Source organism: Natrix helvetica (genome assembly GCF_964273705.1).
Source record: "Natrix helvetica genome assembly, chromosome: 1".
NCBI lineage: Eukaryota > Metazoa > Chordata > Lepidosauria > Squamata > Natricidae > Natrix > Natrix helvetica.
The window spans coordinates 354,601,153-354,627,392 of NC_138548.1; the positions used below are offsets into that span (position 1 = coordinate 354,601,153).

At 45.7% G+C, this 26,240-nt stretch overlaps 2 protein-coding genes across 4 annotated transcripts in view; both read right to left on the minus strand.

Moving 5' to 3' along the window:
• The window catches only part of LOC309384263 (uncharacterized protein), a 108,335-nt gene that overhangs the window by 52,831 nt on the left and 29,264 nt on the right, over positions 1-26,240 (minus strand). The window lies entirely within an intron of this gene.
• LOC309384265 (uncharacterized protein) overlaps positions 9,261-26,240 on the minus strand; it is a 104,791-nt gene continuing 87,811 nt past the window's right edge. For 2 of the 3 annotated variants that reach the window (XM_081937546.1, XM_081937545.1), the window contains exons 2-4: positions 19,149-19,287; positions 13,377-13,508; positions 9,261-11,107 (exon numbers count right to left, since the gene is read on the minus strand). In XM_081937546.1, coding sequence (XP_081793672.1) covers positions 9,398-10,963 — 1,566 coding nt within the window. In that variant the 5' untranslated portion in view covers positions 10,964-11,107; positions 13,377-13,508; positions 19,149-19,287 and the 3' untranslated portion in view covers positions 9,261-9,397. The remainder of the gene's footprint in view (positions 11,108-13,376; positions 13,509-19,148; positions 19,288-26,240) is intronic. The other variant, XM_081937547.1, reaches the window with a different exon arrangement.

Consider the following 26,240-nt stretch of genomic DNA (forward strand, 5'->3'; position numbering starts at 1 on the left):
CGAGACACTCAAATGGTTTCTCCCCTGTGTGTATAAGCATATGATTTAGAAGGCTAGTCTTAATACTGAAATCTTTCCCACAGTCTGGACACTCATATGGTTTCTCTCCTGTGTGAGTTCTCTGGTGTATCACGAAGTGGGAATTCTGACTGAAACTTTTCCCACAGTCAGGACATTGAAAGGGTTTCACTCCTGTGTGGGTCCTCTGGTGTGTCACCAGGCTGGAATTGGTACTGAAACTTTTCCCACAATCAGTACATTCAAAGGGGTTTTCTCCTGTGTGGGTCCTCTGGTGTCTCACCAGGCTGGAACGCTCACTGAAAGCTTTACCACAATCAGTACATTCAAAGGGTTTCTCTCCTGTGTGAGTTCTCTGGTGTACCACTAGGTAGAAATTCCGACTGAAACTTTTTCCGCAATCAGTACATTTAAAGGGTTTTTCTCCTGTGTGAGTTCTCTGGTGTGTCACCAGGCTGGAATTCCGACTGAAACTTTTTCCGCAATCAGTACATTTAAAGGGTTTTTCTCCTGTGTGAGTTCTCTGGTGTGTCACCAGGCTGGAATTGGTTCTGAAACTTTTCCCACAATCAGGACATTCAAAGGGTTTTTCTCCTGTGTGAGTTCTCTGGTGTGTCACCAGGCTGGAATTGGTTCTGAAACTTTTCCCACAGTCAGAACATTCAAAGGGTTTTTCTCCTGTGTGAGTTCTCTGGTGTGTCACCAGGCTGGAATTGGTACTGAAACTTTTCCCACAATCAGGACATTCAAAGGGTTTTTCTCCTGTGTGAGTCCTCTGGTGTTTAACCAGACTGGATTTGATACTGAAACTTTTCCCACAATCAGTACATTCAAAGGGTTTCTCTCCTGTGTGAGTCCTCTGGTGTCTCACCAACATGGAATTGGTACTGAAATATTTCCCACAATCAGGACATTCAAAGGGTTTTTCTCCTGTGTGAGTCCTCTGGTGTCTCACCAATATGGAATTGGTACTGAAACTTTTCCCACAATCAGGACATTCAAAGGGTTTTTCTCCTGTGTGAGTCCTCTGGTGTTGAATCAGAGTGGAATTATGACTGAAACTTTTCCCACAGTCAGGACATTCAAAAGGTTTCTCTCCTGTGTGAGTCCTCTGGTGTCTCACCAACATGGAATTGGTACTGAAACGTTTCCCACAATCAGGACATTCAAAGGGTTTTTCTCCTGTGTGAGTCCTCTGGTGTTGAATCAGGGTGGAATTATGACTGAAACTTTTCCCACAGTCAGGACATTCAAAAGGTTTCTCTCCTGTGTGAGTCCTCTGGTGTATTACCCAACTGGATTTGGTACTGCAGCTTTTCCCACAATCAGGACATTCAAAGGGTTTCTCTTTGGTGTGAGTCCATGTTGCCATGCTCGCTAAAGCATTTACCGCAATGGGAGCATTTGTATGGCTTTTCTCCAGTCTGGATCCTCTCAGGCATAATCAGCTATGAATTGCAAGTTGTATCTTTCCCACAACAGAAACGTCTATGGAGCTTTTCCACAACTCATATAACTGGGGAGATCAAAAATATAGATGATACCTTGTTTAGTGGTGCTTTGATTTAGCGGTGATTTTCTTCCTCCCAGAGCGAGACCTGCAACACTGTCTGCCCTGCATGGATTTCCAATTGACCTTTTCCTCCCCAAAAACTTCAAGATATTTCCCTCTTTTGCTCAATGGAAAAATCATCTCCCTTGACTTTTCATGTAACCTATGCTTGAGTTTTGCATACTCTGCTTTCTCCAGATAGAAATCTCTTCTTGGTTTTCTTTCTTTTCTCCCTCACCTGCTTAGGAAGACTGTATAGTTTTCAGAAGGAAATGGAAAATATTTTGATTTCTGGACTAACTTGCTTTGCTATTCGGTGTTGCTTATTATCCTCAGTTGTCCAGAGTGCTCTTATTGCCATCTTCTTTGTCTATAAGATTCAAATAAAAATGTATCATTAATTGTGCATAGAATAGTTGCAGAAGATGAGAACAAAAAGAAAAAGGTTTTCTACCATGAAAAAGCAAACATGCCCAATGGTTACATAAGCTCTTACATTAATCCTGATTCATTTGGTACACATGGAAAACTACCCAGATCCAAGTTCAAATATCCATTCAGTGAAGAAATTGGTTGTTGACTGGGTCAATCAATGAATTCTTAGCAGGGCAAAGGGTTGTTTTCAAACACGGTTGTTATAAAATTTAAAAACACTAAAAATAGAAATGCAAACACGCAACCACGCAATTTTGCTTTGAATCACAATTTTATTTTTTCATGGTTAGCTGAAACATGAAAAATGCCAGGGATTTGCATCAGTACCTCAGTAAGACTGCATTTACCTGATTCATGTTGCAACACTGGTCAGAGATAAGCAGCTAAGTCCACTGAGGAGCAGCTACCATCAAAGGCATCGCCATGCTCACAAACCTTCATTTTTATACCTTTTTCACATCTCCTCTGTTCCTGTGGAATATTCCCAGAGTTAACTTCTTCTTTTCCCAGGATCCTCCTTTCACCATACTTCAATGTGCCCATCTGGGATTTCCCGCCTCCTGCCCTTTCCCTTCCTCCTTCACTTGATGTTCCAGATAGTCTCCACCTACCTCCATGGACATTTGAAGTTCTCAGACACCCGTTACTTTCAGTTCCTCATTATCCACCATCTCACACTTCCTGTTCTAAATATATCCACATTAAGTACACGCCTTCGCACAAGTCGGCACACTTGAAAATATTAGTCTGGTACATTTGGCAATTATATTAGTTTAAAACTTTGGTTCCGTAAGTCCTGCAAGCTCATCCCTAGGCCTATTACCTTTCCAATGAATATTTTCTCCCCTCACACAGTCCGGAGAAAAATAAAGTTCACCCTCTTTCATTTCTATGGTTTTACTTATCGGGACATAATAAATACCATTGCAACAGAACAGAAAGGAAGAAGAGAATCGGAAGGGACCTTGGAGATCTTCTAATCCAAGCGGTGCTCAAGCAGGAGACCCTATACCTGTCATGGAGAACCTACGGCACCATTTCTTAGGGCACGCGAGGCGTTGCCCTGTCAGGTCTGCTAGCTGACTTTGGCATTCTTTTAAGGCCATTTTTTGCCCTCCAGAGGTTTGAAACCCCCGTAGGGTGAAAAACTGGTCCTAGGGGCAAACAGGAAATTCAGAAATGGACTTCCGGTTTGCTCGTAGGGCCGTTTTTCGCTCTCCGGAGCCTTCAAAAGGCTTCTCTGAAGGCTCCGGAGGGTGAAAAACTGCCCTACAGCCAATCCGGGAGTCACTGTTCCCAAACTTCCGGGTTGTCCGTAGGGCCATTTTTTGCCCTCCAGAGGCTTCAGGGAAGCTTCTGAAGCCTCCAAAGGGCGTCCTAGGGGCAGGTGAGGCAGTTTTCACCCTCCCCAGGCTCCTAGAAAGCCTCTGGGGACTGGGGAGGGAGAAAAAAGCACACCAAAAGCGGGGTGGGGGATTGTCTCAGCCGCATTCGCACGGGGATGGTTGTGTGCGCATGCATGCTGTGCCCACGCACATATTATGGGTGTGGGCATGCCCGCACACGACCCCCCCTGCTCTCCCTCCGCTTTTGGCACGGGAGCCAAAAAAGGTTAGTGATCACTGCCCTATACCGTTTCAGACAAGTCACTCTTTTGCCTCTTTTGAAAAGCCTCCAATGATGGAGGACCACAGTGACAGCCAAGTATTGCTAATAATGGGCCCTCGATCAATTGATGCTGCAAACTCTGATTGCAAACTCTGACCTATCAACTGATCATCAGCAAGTATGACTACATGTATAAAAGCCAAAGCTGTTTCCTGGTCTCCGGCATTGAGGTGTGTGCTAAAACAGTGCCAAAGAATAAAGATATCAGCAGTGCTCTTAGAGAAGCAATTGTTGTGCCCATCAATTTGGGAAGGTTTAAAAGGCCATTATATTTGATTATTCATGTTATAACAGCAGCTAGGATTGCGTTTGCACAAAATTGGAAAAGTGAAGAGATCCCTACAGAGGAGAATGTGATTAAGAAAATATTAGAATGTGCAGAAATGAACAGTTTGACACTGGCTATCAAAGAGAAAGAACAAACTGATTATTGTGCAATTTGGGAATCTTTTTACAGGTGGTTACAGAATAGACATATTTTTGGGGAATGTTTACAAGGCCATTTTCAAGCAGAAACAAGGTGCTGCAGATTGTCAGCTGTTTCCTTCTCCAGCACATGGATAAATACACCTGGAAACATCTACCTACCTACCTACCTACTCTCTCTCTCTCCCTACCTATCTACTCACTCTCTCTCCCTTTATCTACCTACCTGCCTGGTCTCTCTCCCTACCTATCTACTGTATTTCTCTATCTCTTTCTATTTCTCTCTCTCTATCCCTCTACCTACCTACACACACATTCTCTCTCCCTCCCTACCTACTGTATTTCTCTCTCTCCCTCCCTTTATCTACCTACCCTCTCTCCCTCTCCCTACCTACTCTATTTCTCTTTCTCTCCCTTTATCTACCTACCTACCCTCTCTCTCCCTACCTACCTACTCTCTTTCTCTCCCTTTATCTACCTACCTACCTACCCTCTCTCTCCCTACCTACCTACTGTATTTCTCTCTTTCTCTCTATACCATCAATATACCATCATTCTCATTTAACTATATTTGTTTAAACGTGCTTTTGTCTAGAATCATTATACACACTCTCTCTCCCTCCCTATCACTTTCTATTTCTCTCTCTATCCCTCTACCTACACACACTCTCTCCCTACCTACCTACCTACTCTCTCTCTCTCTGCCTTTATCAACCTACCTACTCTCTCTCCCCCTGCTTATCTACTGTATTTCTCTTTCTTTCCCTTTATTTACCTTCCTACCTACCCTGTCTCTCTCCCTACCTACTGCATTTCTCTCTTTCTCTCCCTTTCTCTACCTTCCTACTCTCTCTCCCGACCTACCTACTGTATTTCTCTCTCTTTCTCTCTATACCTACCTACCTACCTCCTCTCTCCCTACCTATCTACTGTATTTCTCTCTTTATCTCTTTCTATTTCTCTCTATCCATCTACCTACTTACCTACCTACACACACTCTCTCTCCCTCCCTCCCTACTCTCTCTCTCTCTCTCCCTTTATCTACCTACCTACTCTCTCTTTCTCCCTACCTACTGCATTTCGCTCCCTTTCTCTCCCTCTTTATCCCTCTATCTACCTACCCACTTTTTTTTTAGTTTGCCCCTTCAAAACCTTGGTGCATCTTTTACTCCGGTGTGTCTTATACTCCGAAAAATACGGTAGTTGCCAATTTTCCCAAGAGTGGACGTCCAAGAAAATTCACCCCAAAAGATGGTGCAATGGCCAGAGAAATTTAAAAGAAAGAGTTATATCTCAGACTCTACAAGCTTCAGTTAGCATGTTAAATATCAAGATTCATGACAGTGCAGTTAGAAAAAACTGAACAAGCATGGTTCGTTTGGAAGGGTTGCTCTTCTCTAAAAACGTCATAGCAACATGGCTGAGGTTTGCAAAGTTGCATCTGAACAAATCACAGGACTTCTGGAACACCGTCCTTTGCACAGACCAGACCAAAGTGGAGATGTTCGGCCGTAATGCACAGTGCCATATTTGACAAAAATCAAGAACAGCATATCAGTACAAGCAACAATTGGCTGTTCAATCTCTTCTTAAAGCCCTCCAGTGATGGGAGCACCCACAACCTCTGGAGGGAAGCCATTCCCAAAGAATCCACCTTCACTTGGAAGAGACTTTTCCAATCTTCCCACCAGGAGGAAAATTGCAGCCACCAGTTTCACAGCCTGCAGCACCAGTGGGCTTAAATTCGGGGAGGGAAGGAACCTGCAGCAGCAGCAGCTGAGATGCTTCAGCCCAGTTGCTTCTCTGCTTCCAGGACTCTCCTCCCACCTGCCCTCAACTCACCTTCCAGCTGCTGCTTCCACCATGGGAAGAGCACAAAAGCCGCTCTGCACACCACTCTCCTCCCAGGAGTGTTCCGGAAGAGGAAGTTCCTCTGCGCTTCTCTCCTCCTATCCTTTCTAGCAATAGTTTAAAACTCCTTTTTTAAGCGCAAGGAAGGTTTTCTAGGCACAGATGTTGCCTGACCGCCATCTAGCGACAGGAGTTGGAAACACACACTTGTCCAATCTCCATCCAGATGTTTGGAAGATGTTTTCAGGGATTACATGGCAGCAGGTCCTTTTTGACTCCTTGAATCTCTCTTTGATCAGTTTCCATCCATTGTATCCCCAAAGGTCCTTAAAAATCCTTAGAATTTGGGCGGGGGAAGGCAAATTTTAATCCCATCAACTGGAGCGGAAGGTGTTTTGTTTGTGAATAGGCTGGCCTGGATTTCTTAATGGGCACAAAATCTCTAAAGATACTTTCTGCCTTTGTTAAGATATTTTTCCCTTCATTTCTCCTTTGGGTAAATATAATATTCTGCCTCTCTTTAATAATCCCCAAAACATTTCATTCTCGGGGGTTGGGTGGGTTTGTTGTGATTACTTCTCACAAGTACACTGACACATAACCACAAGTCTACGAAATCACAAGTTAACCCTAATATGAAGGAGAACCGGTTTTAAAGCTTGCACCACCAATGGAACGAAACCTCGGGAGTGAGGAAATATGTAGTGTAGAAAGTTAGCACAAACTCCTCTCCTAGAATAATGAGGTCTCTCAAATGAGATTATCAAAAAAATTCCAACATCAAGTTGGTTCCTACCCGTTTTATATCTTTGCAATGTAGTGCACCCACGATATATAAGCGCCAGTTCTGCTTTAGGTCAGGGCTGCTCAGAGGGCTGCCAATGTTTTTGTGGAATTGTGGAATCCAGTGTGCAGTGTGTCAAGCTTCAAATGGCATTTTTGCTGTTGCAACGATTATCATTTCTCAGTTTGCCAAAAAGCTATGGGGAGACAGAAGGGGGAGATAGAGCAAAGCTCCAGACATCGATGCCAGCCATGGGAACCAAGGACGTTTCGGCAGGTGTTTACCAGAGCCAAAAAAGACTTTCTCACAACAATACTATAAGTCTCCATTGGACAATGTGACCTGGCCTAATAGCAGGGAGGGAAAACTTGCATTTGCGCGGGAAATAGTCAGATCTGCTTTTGCCCTCATCTTTGCAGATATGATGTATTCATTAAAGCTTTGCTGCTTGCTACCTGTGCATAGAGAAAATCTCCCTGTGGCTTTGAGCAATGTGAAAGAGAAATGTTGGACTGGATTACTCTGAGGAATAGACTTCAGGACAGGATCTATTTCCAAGGAAGATTTTATTCTGGTAAACTGAGCAGAGATAATTTCCAAAGAGGAATGGGTGATGACAATTTCTCAAAAGAAAAAAAAGGTGGAAGGTGCATTATATTATTTTTTCTTTTTTTCGACTCCTTTCCTGCTTCTCTGTATCAATGTTTTTTGTTTATTTTGCATCTCATTTGGAAACCAAGGAACCAGAGTATGAGGAAGAATGGAGAGGCCAATCAAGCACAGTAATCCCACGGTCATTGAACCAGTTTTTGGTGCTTTTGGCAAAAGTTGCTCTCATCAGAAAAGAGGACTTTGGACCACTGTGCTTCATTAAGACCAGGGTCAACGCAGCCGTCTACCAGGAGATTTTGGAGCACTTCATGCTTCCTTCCACAGACGAGCTTTATGGGGATGTTGACTTCATTTTCCAGCTGCCCACACTGCCACAAGCACCAAAACCTGGTTCAATGACTGTGGGATTACTGTGCTTGATTGGCCAGCAAACCTGTCTGACCTGAACCCCATAGAGAATCTATGGGGCACTGCCAAAAGAAAGATGAGAGACATGAGACCGAACAATGCAGAAGAGCTGAAGGCTGCTATTGAAGCATCCTGGTCTTCCATAACACCTCAGCAATGCCACAGGCTGATAGCTTCCATGCCACACCGCATTGAGGCAGTAATTGCTGCAAAAGGGACCCAAACCAAGTACTGAGTACATATGCATGCTTATACTTTTCAGAGATCCAATATTGTTCTATGTACAACCCTTGTTTTATTGATTGCATGCAATATTCTAATTTTCTGGATTTGGGGTTTTCATGACCTGTACGCCATAATCATCACAATTATGAAAAATCACGGCTTGAACTATCTTGCTTTGCATGTAATGAGTCTTATCTCATATATTAGTTTCATCTTTTAAGTTGCGTTACTGAAATAAATGAACTTTTGCACGATATTCTAATTTCTCGAGTTTCACCTGTACAGTCATCTCCTCTTCCCAAGCCCCCCTTTTCTAGCCCTGCTGGGTATGTGATTTTCTCGCTTTGATCTAATGAAAACTTCTGTGTATGCAAAGTTACAGACGCAGAAGACATTTAGCATGGGTGCGCTTGGAAGCATCTCTGGCCAGCACGAATGAAGTTGGCTTCCTTTGAGTCTCTCACCCATTGAAACTCTTCGATCCTAAATCCTTGGCAGCGACCGCTCCAAAAAGATTTTTACAATTTCCACAAAAATAAATACAGGTAATCCTTAGGTTACAAGCGTTCTCTTAGCGAATGTTCAACGTTATGCGATAACCCCCCCCCCCGCATTTACAAACGAATCCCGAAATTATGAATACTGGAGCACCACAGATGTCGTTCAGCCTTACGAAGGACCACAGAGGCTGTGCTATATTCACCCCTATTCTCCCCACCCCCACCCCCAGCTGAGTCTTCACAGGCATTTTGCCTGTGGAGAGTGACTTACCTTGCAAAGATCTCTCTGTTGTGCTTTATTTGCCTGCATTCACAGAGGACAGAGGCCTAACGTACCGCGAGATCACGCAAGGTCAGGTGTATGGAGTAATCTCACACTTTAGGCATCTATTCTCTGTGAATTGAGGCCTGGACGTTTGCAAATGGAGGGAAGACTTCAGTCTTTCAGGCCTTCCCTCCATTTGCTGTTTCCTTGCCAAAACCTACTGGGAGATTGCATTCCTATAGGGCCTCCGCAGCCCTTTCCAAAATGCCTTTGTTCGTTGGCACCAACTGAGGAGTGGGTGTGTCCCTCCGAAGTCCTGTTCCTACAGGCAAAGGTTATATGGCAAAGGGCTGCCAAAGCCTACAGGAACGCGTTCCTCAAATGATTTACCAATGAGAAAGCAACCCTAAGAATTTATTTATTTATTTATTTATTTATTTATTTATTTATTTATTTATTTATTTATTAGCGTTTATATACCGCCCCCTCTCCCGAAAGGGACTCGCCCACAGCCTCTCAGGGCTGCTTTCTCAGCGCCAGATGCCTTGCCAAGCTGATCTGCAGCAAGGAAACAATGAACGTGTGGGCCAAAGCAGGGAGTGATGTCATTCAATTTCTCAGTTGGACTTACAGTGGGACTTTAGAAATGAAATTCAAACCTTTTCTACACTCATCACTTGGGGCCTCATGTGGACTTTCTTGTGTGCAATAAGGGTGGAATTTGTCCTGAAGCACCATCCACATTCGAGACACTCAAATGGTTTCTCCCCTGTGTGTATAAGCATATGATTTAGAAGGCTAGTCTTAATACTGAAATCTTTCCCACAGTCTGGACACTCATATGGTTTCTCTCCTGTGTGAGTTCTCTGGTGTATCACGAAGTGGGAATTCTGACTGAAACTTTTCCCACAGTCAGGACATTGAAAGGGTTTCACTCCTGTGTGGGTCCTCTGGTGTATCACTAGGTAGGAATTCCGACTGAAACCTTTCCCACAATCAGAACATTCAAAGGGTTTCTCTCCTGTGTGGGTCCTCTGGTGTGTTACCAGACTGGATTTGGCACTGAAACTTTTCCCACAATCTGGACATTCAAAGGGATTTTCTCCTGTGTGAGTCCTCTGGTGGGTCACCAGACTGGAACTATGACTGAAATTTTTCCCACAATCAGTACATTCAAAGGGTTTTTCTCCTGTGTGAGTCCTCTGGTGGGTCACCAGGCTGGAAAAATGACTGAAACATTTTCTGCAATAAGGACATTCAAAGGGTTTTTCTCCTCTGTGAATCCTCTGGTGTGCCACCAGGCTGGAATTGGTACTGAAACTTCTCCCACAATCAGTACATTCAAAGGGTTTCTCTCCTGTGTGAGTCCTCTGGTGTTTAACCAGACTGGATTTGATACTGAAACTTTTCCCACAATCAGTACATTCAAAGGGTTTCTCTCCTGTGTGAGTCCTCTGGTGTTTAACCAGACTGGATTTGATACTGAAACTTTTCCCACAATCAGTACATTCAAAGGGTTTCTCTCCTGTGTGAATCCTCTGATGTATCACCAGGCTGAAATTCTTACTGAAACTTTTCCCACAGTCAGGACATTCAAAGGGTTTCTCTCCTGTGTGAGTCCTCTGGTGTTTAACCAGACTGGATTTGTTACTGAAACTTTTCCCACAATCAGTACATTCAAAGGGTTTCTCACCTGTGTGAATCCTCTGATGTACCACCAGGCTGGAATTGTTACTGAAACTTTTCCCACAATCAGTACATTCAAAGGGTTTCTCTCCTGTGTGAGTCCTCTGGTGTGTCACCAAATGGGAATTCTGACTGTAACTTTTCCCACAGTCAGGACATTCAAAGGGTTTCTCTCCTGTGTGGATCCTCTGGTGTTTAACCAGACTGGATTTGGTACTGAAACTTTTCCCACAATCAGTACATTCAAAGGGTTTCTCACCTGTGTGAATCCTCTGATGTACCACCAGGCTGGAATTGTTACTGAAACTTTTCCCACAATCAGGACACTCAAAGGGTTTCTCTCCTGTGTGAGTCCTCTGGTGTTTAACCAGACTGGATTTGTTACTGAAACTTTTCCCACAATCAGTACATTCAAAGGGTTTCTCTCCTGTGTGAGTCCTCTGGTGTATCACCAGGCTGAAATTCTGACTGAAACATTTCCCACAATCTGGACATTCAAAGGGTTTCTCTTTGGTGTGAGTCCATGTTGCCATGCTCGCTAAAGCATTTACCGCAATGGGAGCATTTGTATGGCTTTTCTCCAGTCTGGATCCTCTCAGGCATAATCAGCTATGAATTGCAAGTTGTATCTTCCCCACAACAGACACGTCTATGGAGCTTTTCCACAATTCATATAACTGGGGAGATCAAAAATATAGATCAGTGATGGCGAACCTTTTTCGCCTCGGGTGCCAAAAGCACATACGTGCGCGCTATCACACGAACTCGAGTGCCGACCCACATAACGTAATGTCCCCGCTCACCTGTATGGACCGTGCATTTTTGCACAAGGCTTCCTCGCCACTCCCTGCTCTGGCTGCTTCCCCTTGGATAACACCCAGTGAGGGGAGAAGTTGCTCTGCCACTAACAGGCAGAGATTGGGGTGGGGGTGGGGGGATGCTCAAGTGTGCTCCTGTGTCAAAAAACCTTCCCTTATCATTCTCCTGTGTAAAGGTTGGGCCCTTTTTACAATGGCAGGTGTGAGTCCAGTTGCTAAATTCTCCCCTTCTATTAAAGAGGATCCTGGGCACTACAGTCAATAGACAAACGATGAAGAGAGCTGCTGGCACAGGGGAAAGAAAAGCAGCAAGAAAAGAAGAAAAAGCAGCTTTTTCCCCTCAAGGTGGCTGCTCTGTTTCCCCCCTCCCCTGTGCTAGCATAGAGGATCCTGCCTGGTTGCTGCAATCCAAATGAGGAAGAGAGCAATCTGCATGAGGGAAAGACAAGCAGCAAGGAAATAAGGAAAAGCAGCTTTTTTCCCTCAAGGTGGCTGCTCTGTTTCCCCTCCTCCCCCGTGCTAGCACAGCGGCTCCTGCCTGGTCACTGCAGTCCAAAGGGAAATGAGGAAGAGACCAATCTGCATGAGGGAAAGACAAGTAGCAAGGAAATAAGGAAAAGCAGCTTTTTCCCCCTCAAGGTGGCTGCTCTGTTGCCCTTTTCTCCATTTCAGCACCACTCCATGGAGCCTGCCCCACCCCCCACCGCCCAGCCCCAGGTCCTTGCTTCTCCCAAGCATTTCTTTGCCTATTTAATTTCCCCTCCGTAGCATTTTTCCATCGTGTTTCTTGCTGTTTTGGACAGGAAAACAAAGTTTGTGGGACTAAAAAAAACTCCTTTCAATCAATCAATTCCAACTTTGCGAGATCTCTTCCCCCTCCCCAAGTTGCAATTGATTGAAGTTTTTTTTTAGTCCCACAAACTTTGTTTCTCTGCACACGATGGCAAGAAACGCGATGGAGCTGGAAATCAGGTAGGCAAAGAAATGTTTGGGAGAAGCGAGGACCTGGGCGATGGTGGGTGGGGCAACCTCGATGCCCTAGCACTGAAATGGAGAAAAGGGCAACAGCAGCCACACTGAGTGAAAGAAGCCTCTTTTCTTCTTTCCTTACTGCTTGTCTTTCCCCCCCTGCTGGCAGCTCTCCTCATTTCCCTGTGGATTCAAGTGATCGGGCAGGATCCTTTTTAGTAGCAGGGGGGAGGGGGGAACAGAGCAGCCAGCACGGGGGAAAGACAAGCGGCAAGAAAAGAGGCTTCTTTCACTTGTGCTGGCAGCTCTCTCATTTCCCTGTGGATTCAAGCGATCGGGCAGGATCCTTTTTAGTAGCAGGGGGGAGGGGGGAACACAGCAGGCAGCACGGGGGAAAGACAAGCGGCAAGAAAAGAGGCTTCTTTCACTCCTGCTGGCAGCTCTCTCATTTCCCTGTGGATTCAAGCGATCGGGCAGGATCCTTTTTAGTAGCAGGGGGGAGGGGGGAACAGAGCAGCCAGCACGGGGGAAAGACAAGCGGCAAGAAAAGAGGCTTCTTTCACTTGTGCTGGCAGCTCTCTCATTTCCCTGTGGATTCAAGCGATCGGGCAGGATCCTTTTTAGTAGCAGGGGGGAGGGGGGAACAGAGCAGCCAGCACGAGTGAAAGAAGCCTCTTTCCTTGCCGCTTGTCTTTCCCCGTTCCGGCAGCTCTTTGCATTGGGCTGTTTTTCGCCCTTTGGAGGCTTCAGGGAATCCTCCGGAGATTAAAAAAAACTATCGAAAATAAGCTGGCCAGCGGGTGCATGCGCACTGGAGCTGACAGGGCAATGCCTCCCGTGCCCTCAGAAATGGCTCCGCGTGCCGCCTGTGGCACGCGTGCCATAGGTTCGCCATCACGGATATAGATGATACCTTGTTTAGTGGTGCTTTGATTTAGTGGTGATTTTCTTCCTCCCAGAGCGAGACCTGCAACACTGTCTGCCCTGCATGGATTTCCAATTGACCTTTTCCTCCCCAAAAACTTCGAGATATTTCCCTCTTTTGCTCAATGGAAAAATCATCTCCCTTGAGTTTTCATGTAACGTATGCTTGAGTTTTGCATACTCTGCTTTCTCCAGATAGAAATCTCTTCTTGGTTTTCTTTCTTTTCTCCCTCACCTGCTTAGGAAGACTGTATAGTTTTCAGAAGGAAATGGAAAATATTTTGATTTCTGGACTGACTTGCTTTGCTATTCGGTGTTGCTTGTTATCCTCAGTTGTCCAGATTGCTCTTATTGCCATCTTCTTTGTCTATAAGATTCAAATAAAAATGTATCTTTAATTGTGCATAGAATAGTTGCAGAAGATGAGAAGAAAAAGAAAAAAGGTTTACTACAATGAAAAAACAAACATGCCCAATGGTCACATAAGCTCTTACATTAATCCTGATTCATTTGACACATTGAAAACTACCCAGATCCAAGTTCAAATATCCATTCAATGAAGAAATTGGTTGTTGACTGGGTCAATCAATGAATTCTTAGCAGGGCAAAGGGTTGTTTTCAAACACGGTTGTTATAAAATTTAAAAACACTACAAATAGAAATGCAAACACGCAACCACAATTTTGCTTTGAATCACAATTTTATTTTTTCATGGTTAGCTGAAACATGAAAAATGCCAGGGATTTGCAAACTCTGACCTATCAATTGATCATCAGCAAGTATGACTGCATCTATAAAAGTCAAAGTTGTAGGAATTTCCTAGTCTCTGGCATTGAGGTGTGTGTTAAGACAATGCCAAAGAGTAAAGACCTCAGCAATGATCTTAGAGAAGCAATTCTTGCTGCACATCAATTTGGAAAAGTTTAAAAGGCCATTTCCAAATACCATATTTTTCGGAGTATAAGACGCACCTTTTTCCCTCAAAAAAGAGGGTGAAAATCTGGGTGCATCTTATACACTAAACACAGCATTTTTGGCCTCCCGAAACCCTGCCCCCTTCACCAAAATCGCTGTGTATAACCTTTAGGAGGCTTCCAAAGTGCTCCTGGGGGCTGGGGAGGGCAGATATGAGCTAAAAATGGGCCGTTTGTTGCTCATTTTTGCTCCCCCGGCCTCAAGAAGCACTCTATAAGTCCCTTAAAGGCTGTTTATGCCCTTTTTTGGACAAAAAATGGACCCGTTTTTGGGTTGTCTGCAGAGTGCAAAAACCTTTTTTTTTTAAATTTACCTCTTCAAAATCTTGGTGCGTCTTATACTCTGGTGCATCTTATCCTCCGAATAATACGGTAATTTAAAATCCATCATTGTACACTGAGGAAGGTTATTCAGAAGAGGAAACATTCAAGACAGTTGCCAATCTTCCCAGGAATGGACATCCAAGAAAATTCACCCCAAGGCCAGACAGTTCCATGCCCAGAGATATTGGTTAAAAAAAGGGGGTTGTATCTCAGACTCTACATGCTTCAGTTAGCATGTTATATGTGAACATTCATGACAGTGCAATTAGAAAAAGACTGAACAAGTATGGCTTGTTTGGAAGATTTGTGAGGAGAAACCCTTTTCTCTCTAAAATGGTCATAGCAGCACAGCTGAGGTTTGCAAAGTTTGCAAAGTTGCATCTGAACAAATCACAGGACTTCTGCAACACCGTCCTTTGCACAGACCAGACCAAAGTGGAGATGTTCGGCCGTAATGCACAGTGACATGTTTGACAAAAACCAAACATAGCATATCAGCCCAAGCATCCGAAACAAACTGTCAGTCACAGGGATGGAGGGGTGATGATTTCCAGGAAATCTACAACAGAATGGCTGGGGAGGAAAAAGAATCAAGATGTTGCAATGGCAGTCAAAGTCCAGACCTCAACTTGATTGGCGGGACCTCAAGAGAGTTGTGCATAAAATAAAACAACACCCACAAACCTCAATGAACTGAAGCAATGTTGTAAAGAACCCAACGCTGCAAGGGATTGATAAAGTCATACAGAAAAGAATTATTTCTAGTTATTGCTGCTAAGGGTGGCTCTACATATTATTGAGTCATACTTTTTTTCACACACGACTTCTCCATTTTTTAAAAATAAAATAAACGATGACCTGATGTCATATGTCACGTGTTGTTGTTGTTCATCAGTGGTTGTATTTACCTACTTATAAGAACTTCTAAGTTCTGGACTATGTCCTGATTTCCACTATGTCCTGATAAGTAAAATCATAAAAGTCAAGGAGAGTGTACTTCCTTTTATACATGACTGTATATCTGGAAGTCCTGGGGATAGAGTATACATTTGCAGATATATACACTCAGAGAGAAATAAAAATACACACACCTACAATATGGAGAAGATCCAGGTCTTTCAAGCCTGAAAAATATCTCTGGCTAGTCAAACCTTTTGTGCTAACGTTAATCACACATTTGATGATTGCTCATATGTTGTGATGGCAAGGCTGAAGTTTAGGCCTCAACAGGTTTCTGCTAGTCTGAAGTCAAAGCAAAGAAATGTACAAATATCTGTCTTGCACTATGCTCAGGGTTCCTTCCTCCTTAGGAGGGACCCGTCACTTCTTACGCCGAAGGCCCATCTAATACCACAACATATTTGCCTACAAAAAAATCAGGCAAAGTCTTCAAATCAGTCAGTTTCTCAGCTGGAGTCAAAATGGGACATTAGAAATGAAATTCAAACCATCTCTACACTCATCACTTTGGGTCACATGGATTTTCTCGTGTGCAATAAGGGTGGAACATTTCTTGAAGCACTGATCACACTCAGGGCACATAAATGGTTTCTCCCCTGATGTGTATAAGGACATGATTTTTATACCATTAAACCTACTACTGAGATCTTTCCCACAGTCAAAAGGTTTCATAAGGTTTCTCTCCTGTGGTGTCTCATAAGGTAGGAACGGTGATTGAAATCCAAAGTGTGATCGGAAAATTCCAATAGGAAACAAAGGCAAAAACACAAGGAAAAATTCTTACTTTAAGATCAGAGGTTTATTGTTTCTAATAATTTGGAACATTAGAAATGAATAGATAATAGCAATAATACACTGCATTAACATATTAATGTATATTAATGCAGATATATTAACATATATTAATGCAGAGGGCCAATGAGAAATAGAAAGTCCTACAAGCACTGCTATAAATCAAAGAGTCCCAAGCCAATCTTCAACCTTATCTTTTATACCAGCGATGGCGAACCTTTTTAGGCTCGTGTGCCATAAGTGGGGGGGAGCGCAGGGGGGTCGTGTGCAGGCATGCCGCATCCATAATGCAATGCGTGACACCCCCCCCCGTGCGCATGCGTGCACTACAGGCATGACCCCCCCCCATTTTTGCATGCTTTTTTCGCCCTCCCCAGGCTCCAGAGGCTTTATAGGAGCATGGGGAGGATGAAAACAGCCTCCCCAGCCCCCCCGGAAGCCCTCCGGAGCAGTCAAAACAACCATCCGAGCAAATAGGAAGTCCGTTCCCGAACTACTGGTTTGTCCATAAAGCCGTTTTGTTTTTTTTTTGAAAAAAATTTTTTTTATTGGTTTTACAAAATTTTAAGGAAAGGGGTAATGGGTATGGGTACAAATTTTGACAGCTACATCGTGCAGAAAATGCTATTCCCCCCAAGTCTCATAACTTTTACAAAATGATAAAACAAAATGTTATTGCTTAGGTAGATCTTGACAGCTTATTTTTACATTGTATCTTTCAATAATTTCAATCATTTACTTTGTATCTATATAACATAGGGCTGGTTTTTTGCACTCCGGAGGCTTCAGGGAAGCTCATGAAGCCTCCGGAGGGCCTCCGGGGGAGACGGGGGAGGCTCTTTTCGCCCTCCCCAGGCTCCTACAAAGCCTCTGGAGCCTGTGGAGGGCGAAAAATGGCTTTAAAAAAGAGTGAACTCAGCTGGCCAGCACGCGCATGTGCACTGGCCAGCTGACAGGGCAGCGCCTTGCGTGCCCTGACAAATGGCTCCTCATGCCACTTGTGGCACCTGTGCCATAGGTTCGCCATCACTGTTTTATACTGTTCTTCTAACCACATACTTGCTTCACAACCTCACTAACTGTCACTTTCTGTGAACACCAGTGTAACATTACTTTCAATCCCTCATTTCCAACAGTTTCATTCTTCCTGTTTTAAACGAATCCATACAAGTGCATATTTTGCAAAAACATATTTCACAGTTAGCAACGGTTCAGCAGGATTACAAATATTTCTGGTAAATTTTAAAATCATGCTAGCTGAAAACTTTGGTTCATATCCCTTTCTTCTGGTGCCTTCTATTATCCATAGGACGTATTGAATCTAATAGATCAATAGGCTGTATTTTTTGATTCTCACGAAAGGATTTCTTTCCTCTGTGAACCCTCTTTTGTGTCACCAGCCTAGAATTGCTACTGAAATTTTCCTCAGAATCAGGACATTTAAACAGTTTCTTTCTTGTGTGCGTCCTCTGGTGTCTCAGAAGTCTGGAATTTTGACTGAAACATTTCCCACAATCAGGACATTCAAAGGGTTTCTCTCTTGTGTGAGCCCCCTGGTGTCTAACCAGGTGGGAATTCTGACTGAAACTTTTCCCACAATCAGGACATTCAAAGTGTTTCTCTCCTGTGTGCACAAGCATATGATTTAGAAGGCTAGTCATACTACTGAGATCTTTCCCACAGTCTGGACACTCATATGGTTTCTCTCCTGTGTGAGTTCTCTGGTGTCTCACCAGGCTAGAACTCTGACTGAAACTTTTTCCGCAATCAGGACATTCAAAGGGTTTCTTTCCTGTGTGAGTTCTCTGGTGTGTCACCAGGCTGGAAAAATGACTGAAACTTTTTCTGCAATTAGGACATTCAAAGGGTTTCTCTCCTGTGTGAGTCCTCTGGTGTGTCACCAGGGTGGAATTCTGAGTGAAACGTTTCCCACAATCAGGACATTCAAAGGGTTTCTCTCCTGTGTGAGTTCTCTGGTGTGCCACCAGGCTGGAGTTCCGACTGAAACTTTTTCTGCAATTAGGACATTCAAAGGGTTTTTCTCCTGTGTGAATCCACTGGTGTCTCATGAGGTCTGAATTCTTATTGAAACTTTTTCCGCAATCAGAACATTCAAAGGGTTTCTCTCCTGTGTGAGTCCTCTGGTGTTTCACCAGGCTGGAATTCCGACTGAAGATTTCCCCACAATCAGGACATTCAAAGGGTTTCTCTCTTGTGTGAACCCTCTGGTGTGTAACCAGGTGGGAATTCTGACTGAAACATTTCCCACAGTCAGGACATTCAAAGGGTTTCTCTCCTGTGTGAGTCATCTGGTGTCTCACCAGTTTGGAATTTTGACTGAAACGTTTCCCACAATCAGGACATTCAAACAGTTTCTCTCCCGTGTGAATCCTCCGGTGTTCAACCAGGGTGGAATTGTTACTGAAACTTTTCCCACAATCAGAACATTCAAAGGGTTTCTTCTTGGTATGAGTCCATGTTGCCATTCTCGCTAAAGAATTTACTGCATTGGGAGCACTTGAAGGGCTTTTCTCTTGTGTGGATCCTTCCATGAATCACAACAGACTTGTTCTGACCGAAGGTTTTGCCACATTCAGAGTATCAGTATGGCTTTTCTCCAGTCTGGATCCTCTCAGGCATAATCAGCTATGAGCTGCAAGTTGTATCTTTCACACAACAGGCACGTCTATGGAGCTTTTCCACAACTCATATTCCTGGGGAGATCAAAAAAAAGGATGATCCCTTGTTTAGTGGTGCTTTGATTTAGGGGTGATATTCTTCCTCCCAGAGTGAGGCTTGCCCCCGCTTTCTGCCCAGTAACTTCTAGATATTTCCCTTCTTTGCTCAATAGAAAAATAATCGCCCTTGACTTTTCATGCAACATATGCTTGAGTTTTGCATACTCTACTTTCTCCAGATAGAAATCTCTTCTTTATTTTCTCTTTTTTCTCTCTTACCTGCCTAGGAAGGTGAAGAATTGTGTGTTTTTCTGGAGGAAGTGGAAAACATTTTGATTTCGGGACTGATTTGTTTTCCTTTTCAATGTTGCTTGTTATCCTCAATTGTTCAGAGTGCTCATATTGCCATCCTCGTTGTCTACAGGATTCAAATAAAAGTGTATCTTTAATTGTGCATAAAATGGTTGCAGAAGATGAGAATAAAAGAAAAAAGCTTATGTTACAATGAAAAAGCAAACATGCCAAAACGCAACAATAATTTTACATTAATCATGATTCATTTGACACATGGAAGACTACCCAGATCCAAGTTTGAATATCCATTCAATGATGAAATTCGCTTGTTGACTGGGTCAATCAATGAATTCTTAGCAGCGCAAAGGGTTGTTTTCAAACATAGTCCGGTGGGAAAGAAACTACACCCTCTTTGATTTCTATGGTTTTACTTATCAAGACATAATAAATATCATTGCAACAGAAGAGAAGAGAATAACAGAATTGGAAGGGACCTTGGAGGTCTACTAATCCAAGCCCTACTCAAGCAGGAGACCATATACAGTGGGGCAAAAAAGTATTTAGTCAGCCACCAATTGTGCAAGTTCTCCCACTTAAAAAGATGAGAGAGGTCTGTAATTGGCATCATAGGTAAACCTCAACTATGAGAGACAAAATGAGAAAACAAATCCAGACAATCACATTGGCTGGTTTGGAAATAATTTATTTGCAAATTATGGTGGAAAATAAGTATTTGGTCACCTACAAACAAGCAAGATTTCTGGCTCTCACAGGCCTGTACCTTCTTCTTTAAGAGGCTCCTCTGTCCTGCACTCATTACCTGTATCAATGGCACCTGTTTGAACTTGTTATCGGTATAAAAGACACCTGTCCACAACCTCAAACAGTCACACTCCAAACTCCACTTTGGTGAAGACCAAAGAGCTGTCGAAGGACACCAGAAACAAAATTGTAGACCTGCACCAGGCTGGGAAGACTGAATCTGCAATAGGCAAACAGCTTGGTGTGAACAAATCAACTGTGGGAGTAATAATTAGAAAATGGAAGACATACAAGACCACTGATAATCTCCCTCGATCTGGGGCTCCCCGCAAGATCTCACCCCATGGGCAATGTTCCCTCTAAGGTGCGTGGCTGCATGGCCGGGCACGTGGCAAGAAAGCACCGCGCAGCAGTTTCCAACTGCCACGCAGTGATTTCTAACGTCACAGTCTCCGGAAACTGAGGGGCCTCAGATTTCCTGTCCTGGTTAGGGTTAGCACGGGCGCGGGGGTGGGGATGGCGAGGAGCTTACGTGGCATGTCTGGTCCCCTAGGACCTCCTAAGGGCCGGCTGCACTGCTCAAACTACCATCAGTCGCCCCGTATTCATCAAAGCAAGCGCAGGGAAGTCCTTTGTAGGGGGCTAGAACTGGCCGCCCGCAAAGGACCTCCACATACTTGCTTTGATGAGCACAGGGCAACTAACGGTAGATTACATAGTTTGAGGTGAAGCCGCCAAAGCCCCTGCCACCACTGGAATAACTGCTGCCTCCTCCTCCTCCTCCTCCAACAGCACTGCTGGATTTGCCACCCGGCACTGCAGCTGAGGTGAAGCCCCGAAAGCTCTCGCCGGTGCCACTGCCAATGGCAGCGGCGTGCGGTGCCTCCCCCTCCGCTCCGAGCACCTGAGCTGGGCCCCACATTACGCCTGCTGCCTCCTCCTCTGCCGCTGTTCTTTTGAGGAGCCATGAGGCCTTTTTTTTCCTGTGGGGCGGGAGCTGTATGGCAGGTGCGAACTGACAGCGGGAAGGGAAAAGGGCACCGGACTCCTGGCAAAAGTGAGGTAGCAAGGAGGAACCCGATGGCGCCACCATCGCAGGAGCCAGTAGGAAGGCGGCGGAGGGGGTGGGAGCAGGAAAAATAAGGCCTCATGGCTCCTCAAAAGCACGGCGGCAGAGGAGGCGGCGGCAGAGATAACGTGGGGCCCAGCTCAGGTGCTCCAAGCGGAGCGGGAGGCACCACCACTGCTGCCACGGGCGGGCGCACCGGCAGGAGCTTTGGTGGCTTCACCTCAGCCGCAGCGCCAGGCAGCAAATGCGGTGGTGCTGTTGGAGTAGGAGGAGGCAGCAGTTAGTCTGGTGGCGGCGGGGGCTCGTCAACATCTTCAGCAGTGGCCCTGCCCCCGGTGAAAAAAACCGAAGATGGAGCAGATCAGGCTGATGACGTCGCCGCAGCTGCCAGGTCTGGATGGAGGTAGCCAGAGCGGCGCCGAGGCGAAAGAGCAACATGACTGGAGGAGGAATTCTGGGAGTTGAAGCCCACAAGTCTTAAAAGCTGTCAAGTTTGAACACTCCTGGGGTCTTTTTTTCTAAAGGGTTAGGGGTGCAAAGGTCTTGTAACTTGACAGCTTTAAGACTTGCGCACTTCAAATGGCAGAGTTTCTGAACCAACATTTTGGTTGGTAAGCAGGAGCATTGTTAAGTGATACTGATATTATATAATACTTTTAATTAAGTGGGTGCCTTGAATAAACATAACTTTGAGTTTCAAATAATACTCATTTCGTTGTTGTCTTAGGTGACATCTGTGGAAAAAAATCAGGTGCTCAGGCATGAAAATGTGCCGCTCAAACTCTATACTTTTCTGCTCACACTGAAAAAAAATTAGAGGGAACATTGCCCGTGGGGTCAAAATGAACACAAGAACGGTGAACAAACATCCCAGGAACACACAGGGGGACCTAGTGAATGACCTGCAGAGAGCTGGGACCAATGTAACAAAGGCTACCATCAGTAACACACTACGCCACCAGGGACTCAGATCCTGCAGTACCAGTAACCCCCTGATTAAGCCAGTACATGTCCGGGCCCGTCTGAACTTTGCTAGAGAGGATTTGGATGATCCAGAGGAGGATTGGGAGAATGTCATATGGTCAGATGAAACCAAAATAGAACTGCTTGGTAGAAACACAACTCGTTGTGTTTGGAGAAGAGAGAATGCTGACTTGCATCCAAAGAACACCATACCTACTGTGAAGCATGGGAGTGGCAACATCATGCTTTGGGTCTGTTTCTCTGCAAAGGGACCAGGATGACTGATCCGTGTACAGGACAGAAGGAATGGGGCCATGTATCGTGAGATTTTGAGTGCAAACCTCCTTCCATCAGCAAGGGCATTGAAGATGAAACATGGCTGGGTCTTTCAACATGACAATGATCCCAAACATACCACCCAGGCAACGAAGGAGTGGCTTCGTAAGAAGCATTTCAAGGTCCTGGAATGGCCTACCCAGTCTCCAGATCTCAACCCCATAGAAAACCTTTGGAGGGAGTTGAAAATCCGTGTTGCCCAGCAACAGCCCCAAAATATCACTGCTCTAGAGGAGATCTGCATGGAGGAATGGGCCAACGTACCAGCAAGTGTGTGCCAACCTTGTGAAGACTTACAGGAAACGTTTGACCTCTGTCATTGCCAACAAAGGATATATAACAAAGTATTGAGATGAACTTTTGATATTGACCAAATACTTATTTTCCACCATAATTTGCAAATAAATTCGTTCCAAATCAGCCAATGTGATTGCCTGGATTTGTTTTCTCATTTTGTCTCTCATAGTTGAGGTCTACCTATGATGCCAATTACAGGCCTCTCTCATCTTTTTAAGTGGGAGAACTTGCACAATTGGTGGCTGACTAAATACTTTTTTGCCCCACTGTACATGTGATGGTCACTTCTGGTTTGCTTGTAGGGCCAGTTTTTGCCCTCCCGAGGCTTCAGGGAAGACTCCTGAAGGTTCCAGAGATTGAAAATCGGAGCTACAGACAAACTGGAAGTTCCCATTCCCTGAACTTCCAGGTTCCCTGTAGGTCTATTTTTCGCCATCCGGAGCCTTCAGGGATCTTCAGGCTTCCCTAAAGGCTCCGGAGGGCAAAAACTGCCCCAATGAGCAAACCGGAAGTGACTTCCGGTTTGTCCGTAGATCCATTTTTGCCCTTTGCAGGCTTCATCGGCCCTAAGGGGAACCCGGAAGTCACCATTACCAAACTTTCGGGTTCCCCATAGGTCCTTTTCCACCCTCTGGAGGCGGGAGGCTGTTTTCACCTTTCCCAGGCTCCTAGAAAGGGGAGGGCGAAAAAACTGTGCCAAAAGCGATGGGTGGTTTGCTGGTTGCACGCATATACACGGGGGTGTTGTGTGCATTGAATTATGGGTGTGGGCATGCCCGCACACGACCCCCTCCCCGCTCTCCCCCCGCTTTTGGCACAGGAGCCAAGAAAGGTTAGCGATCACTGCCCTATACCGTTTCAGACAAGTCACTCTTTTGTCTTTTTTGAAAAGCCTCCAGTGATGGAGGACCACAGTGACAGCCAAGTATTGCTAATAAAGGGCCTCGATCAATTGATGTGACTGCTGCTGCAAACTTTGACCTGATCAATTGATCATCAGCAAGTATGACTACATCTATAAAAGCCGAAGTTGTAGGAGTTTCCTGGTCTCCGGCATTGAGGTGTGTGCTAAAACAGTGCCAAAGAATAAAGATATCAGCAGTGCTCTTAGAGAAGCAATTGTTGTGCCCATCAATTTGGGAAGGTTTAAAATATTTAATAATAATAATAATAATATTTAATGCTTCTAGACCGCCCCCTCTCCCGCAAGGGACTCGGGGCGGTGTACAGTTCATACAAAATATAACAGGATACAATAAAATTAAATTAAATATGTACAGTTGACAATTGACATGGAGGAGGTTAAAATGTAGTTAAAAGAACTGTACAAAGCAGATATAAAATAAATTCAAACCCCTAAAAACAAATACAGTAAATTAAAAAACCCTAAAATAACCAGATATAATACATTTGTCAGGAGGGACAGTTGAATTATGCCAGGCCTGCTAGTCGGAACAGGTGGGTCTTCAGTTTTTGCCGGAAGGAGCGGAGATCGGAAGTAATCCTGATGTCACGGGGGAGGTCATTCCATAGGGCTGGGCCCATCACAGAGAAGGCTCTGCTCCTGGGTGTCGCCCCCCGACACTGTTTGGCGGACGGCACCCGGAGAAGTCCCTCTCTGTGTGAGCGAATTGGTCGTAGGGATGTGTGGGGCAGGATGCGATCCTGCATATAACTAGGCCCTGTGCCATGGAGCGCTTTAAAGATCATAATCAAAACCTTGAAACGCACTCGGTAGACCACAGGCAGCCAGTGCAGCTCGCGCAGGAGAGGTGTTACAGGGGAGTATCTGGTCCTCCCCATAATCACCCGCGCGGCCGCGTTCTGGACCAACTGTAGTCTCCGAGTGCATCTCAAGGGAAGCCCCATGTAGAGAGCATTGCAGTAATCCAGGCGAGACGTCACTAGCGCATGGGTGACTGTACGTAGGGCATCCCGGTCCAATAAGGGGCGCAATTGGCGCATCAGGCGAACCTGATGGAACGCCCCCCTTGCCACGGCTGTTACATGGTTATCCATGGACAGCCGGGTATCCAGGAGGACGCCCAAATTGCGCACCTGTTCCATGGGGGCTAGTTGGACGCCCCCGATGGCCAGAGATGGAAGCACCTGGTTGAACCGGGAGGCCGGAAGCCACAGCCACTCCGTCTTGGAAGGGTTGAGTTTTAGTCGGTTGCCATCCATCCAGACCCGTACGGCCTCCAGGCACCGGGACATCATTTCGACGGCCTCATTGGGGTGGTTCGGAGTGGAAATGTATAGCTGAGTATCATCAGCATACAGATGATATCCCACTCCAAAACCACGGATGATCTCGCCCAGCGGTTTCATATATGTGTTGAACAGGAGGGGCGAGAGCACCGATCCCTGTGGCACTCCACATGTGAGTGGCCTCCGGGTCGAACTCTGCTCCCCTGTCAACACACGTTGCGTCCGACCAGAGAGGTAGGAGCCAAACCACCGTAAAACGGTGCCTCTGACTCCCAGCCCCTCTAGCCGGTGCAACAGGATACCATGGTCGATGGTATCGAACGCCGCCGAGAGATCTAATAGGACCAGGATAGAGGAACAACCCCTATCTCTGGCCCTCCAGAGATCATCGACCAATGCGACCAAGGCCGTCTCCGTGCTGTGCCCGGGTCGGAAGCCGGACTGGCGCGGGTCTAGATAATCATTTTCCTCCAGGTGACGTGGGAACTGCTGTGCTACCACACTCTCTACAACCTTCGCTAAAAAAGGAAGGTTGGAGACTGGACGATAATTGACTAGGTCCGTTGGGTCCAGGGAAGGCTTCTTGAGCAGGGGCCTCACCACCGCCTCTTTCAAGGCGGCCGGTAGAGACCCCTCACCCAACGAGGCGTTCACCAGGCCCAGGAGCCAGTCGCGCGTAACCTCCCAGGATGCCAGTACAAGCCAGGAGGGACACGGGTCCAATAAACATGTGGTGGGTCGCAGACGTCCACGCAACCTGTCCAAATCCTCGATGGCAACCGAGTCAAACTCCTCCCAAAGCGGTCCCTCAAGACTCGCAACGGGCGTCTCTACTGGACCACTGAAAGGGGTCCATCCCATCCGGATTTGAGCGACTTTGTCCTGTAGATAATTCCCAAACTCCTCTGCTCTGCCCTGTAGAGGGGCTTCCCGTGGTCTCTCAAACAAGAGGGAACGGGTCACCCGAAACAGGGCGGCAGGGCGGTTATCTGCAGACGCAATAAGAGCGGCGCAATGTTGACGTTTGGCCGCTCTTAGTGCCACAAGGTACGTCTTCAAATAGGCTCGTGCCTGTGCTCGGTCAAATTCGGAACGGGAGGATCTCCAACGACTCTCTAGGCGTCTCTTGTGGCGTTTCATCACCCTTAGCTCCTCGGTAAACCAAGGTGCCAGGGTGGTTCTTCGCCGCAGGAGAGGCCGCAAAGGCGCCACCCGGTCTAGGGCCCCGGTAGCCGCACTATTCCATGCGACTACCAGGTCCTCTACTCGGGGGCGGGTCAGGTCCACAGGAGGTGGCCCAAGTTCCGTCTGGAACCTATCCGGTTCCATCAGGCGCTTGGGGCGGAACCATCTAATACCTTCCAGTTCCGCCTCCTCGCGGCGGGGGGTAGCACCAGGGAAGTCCAGCCGAAGAAGTGAGTGATCCGACCATGACAGGG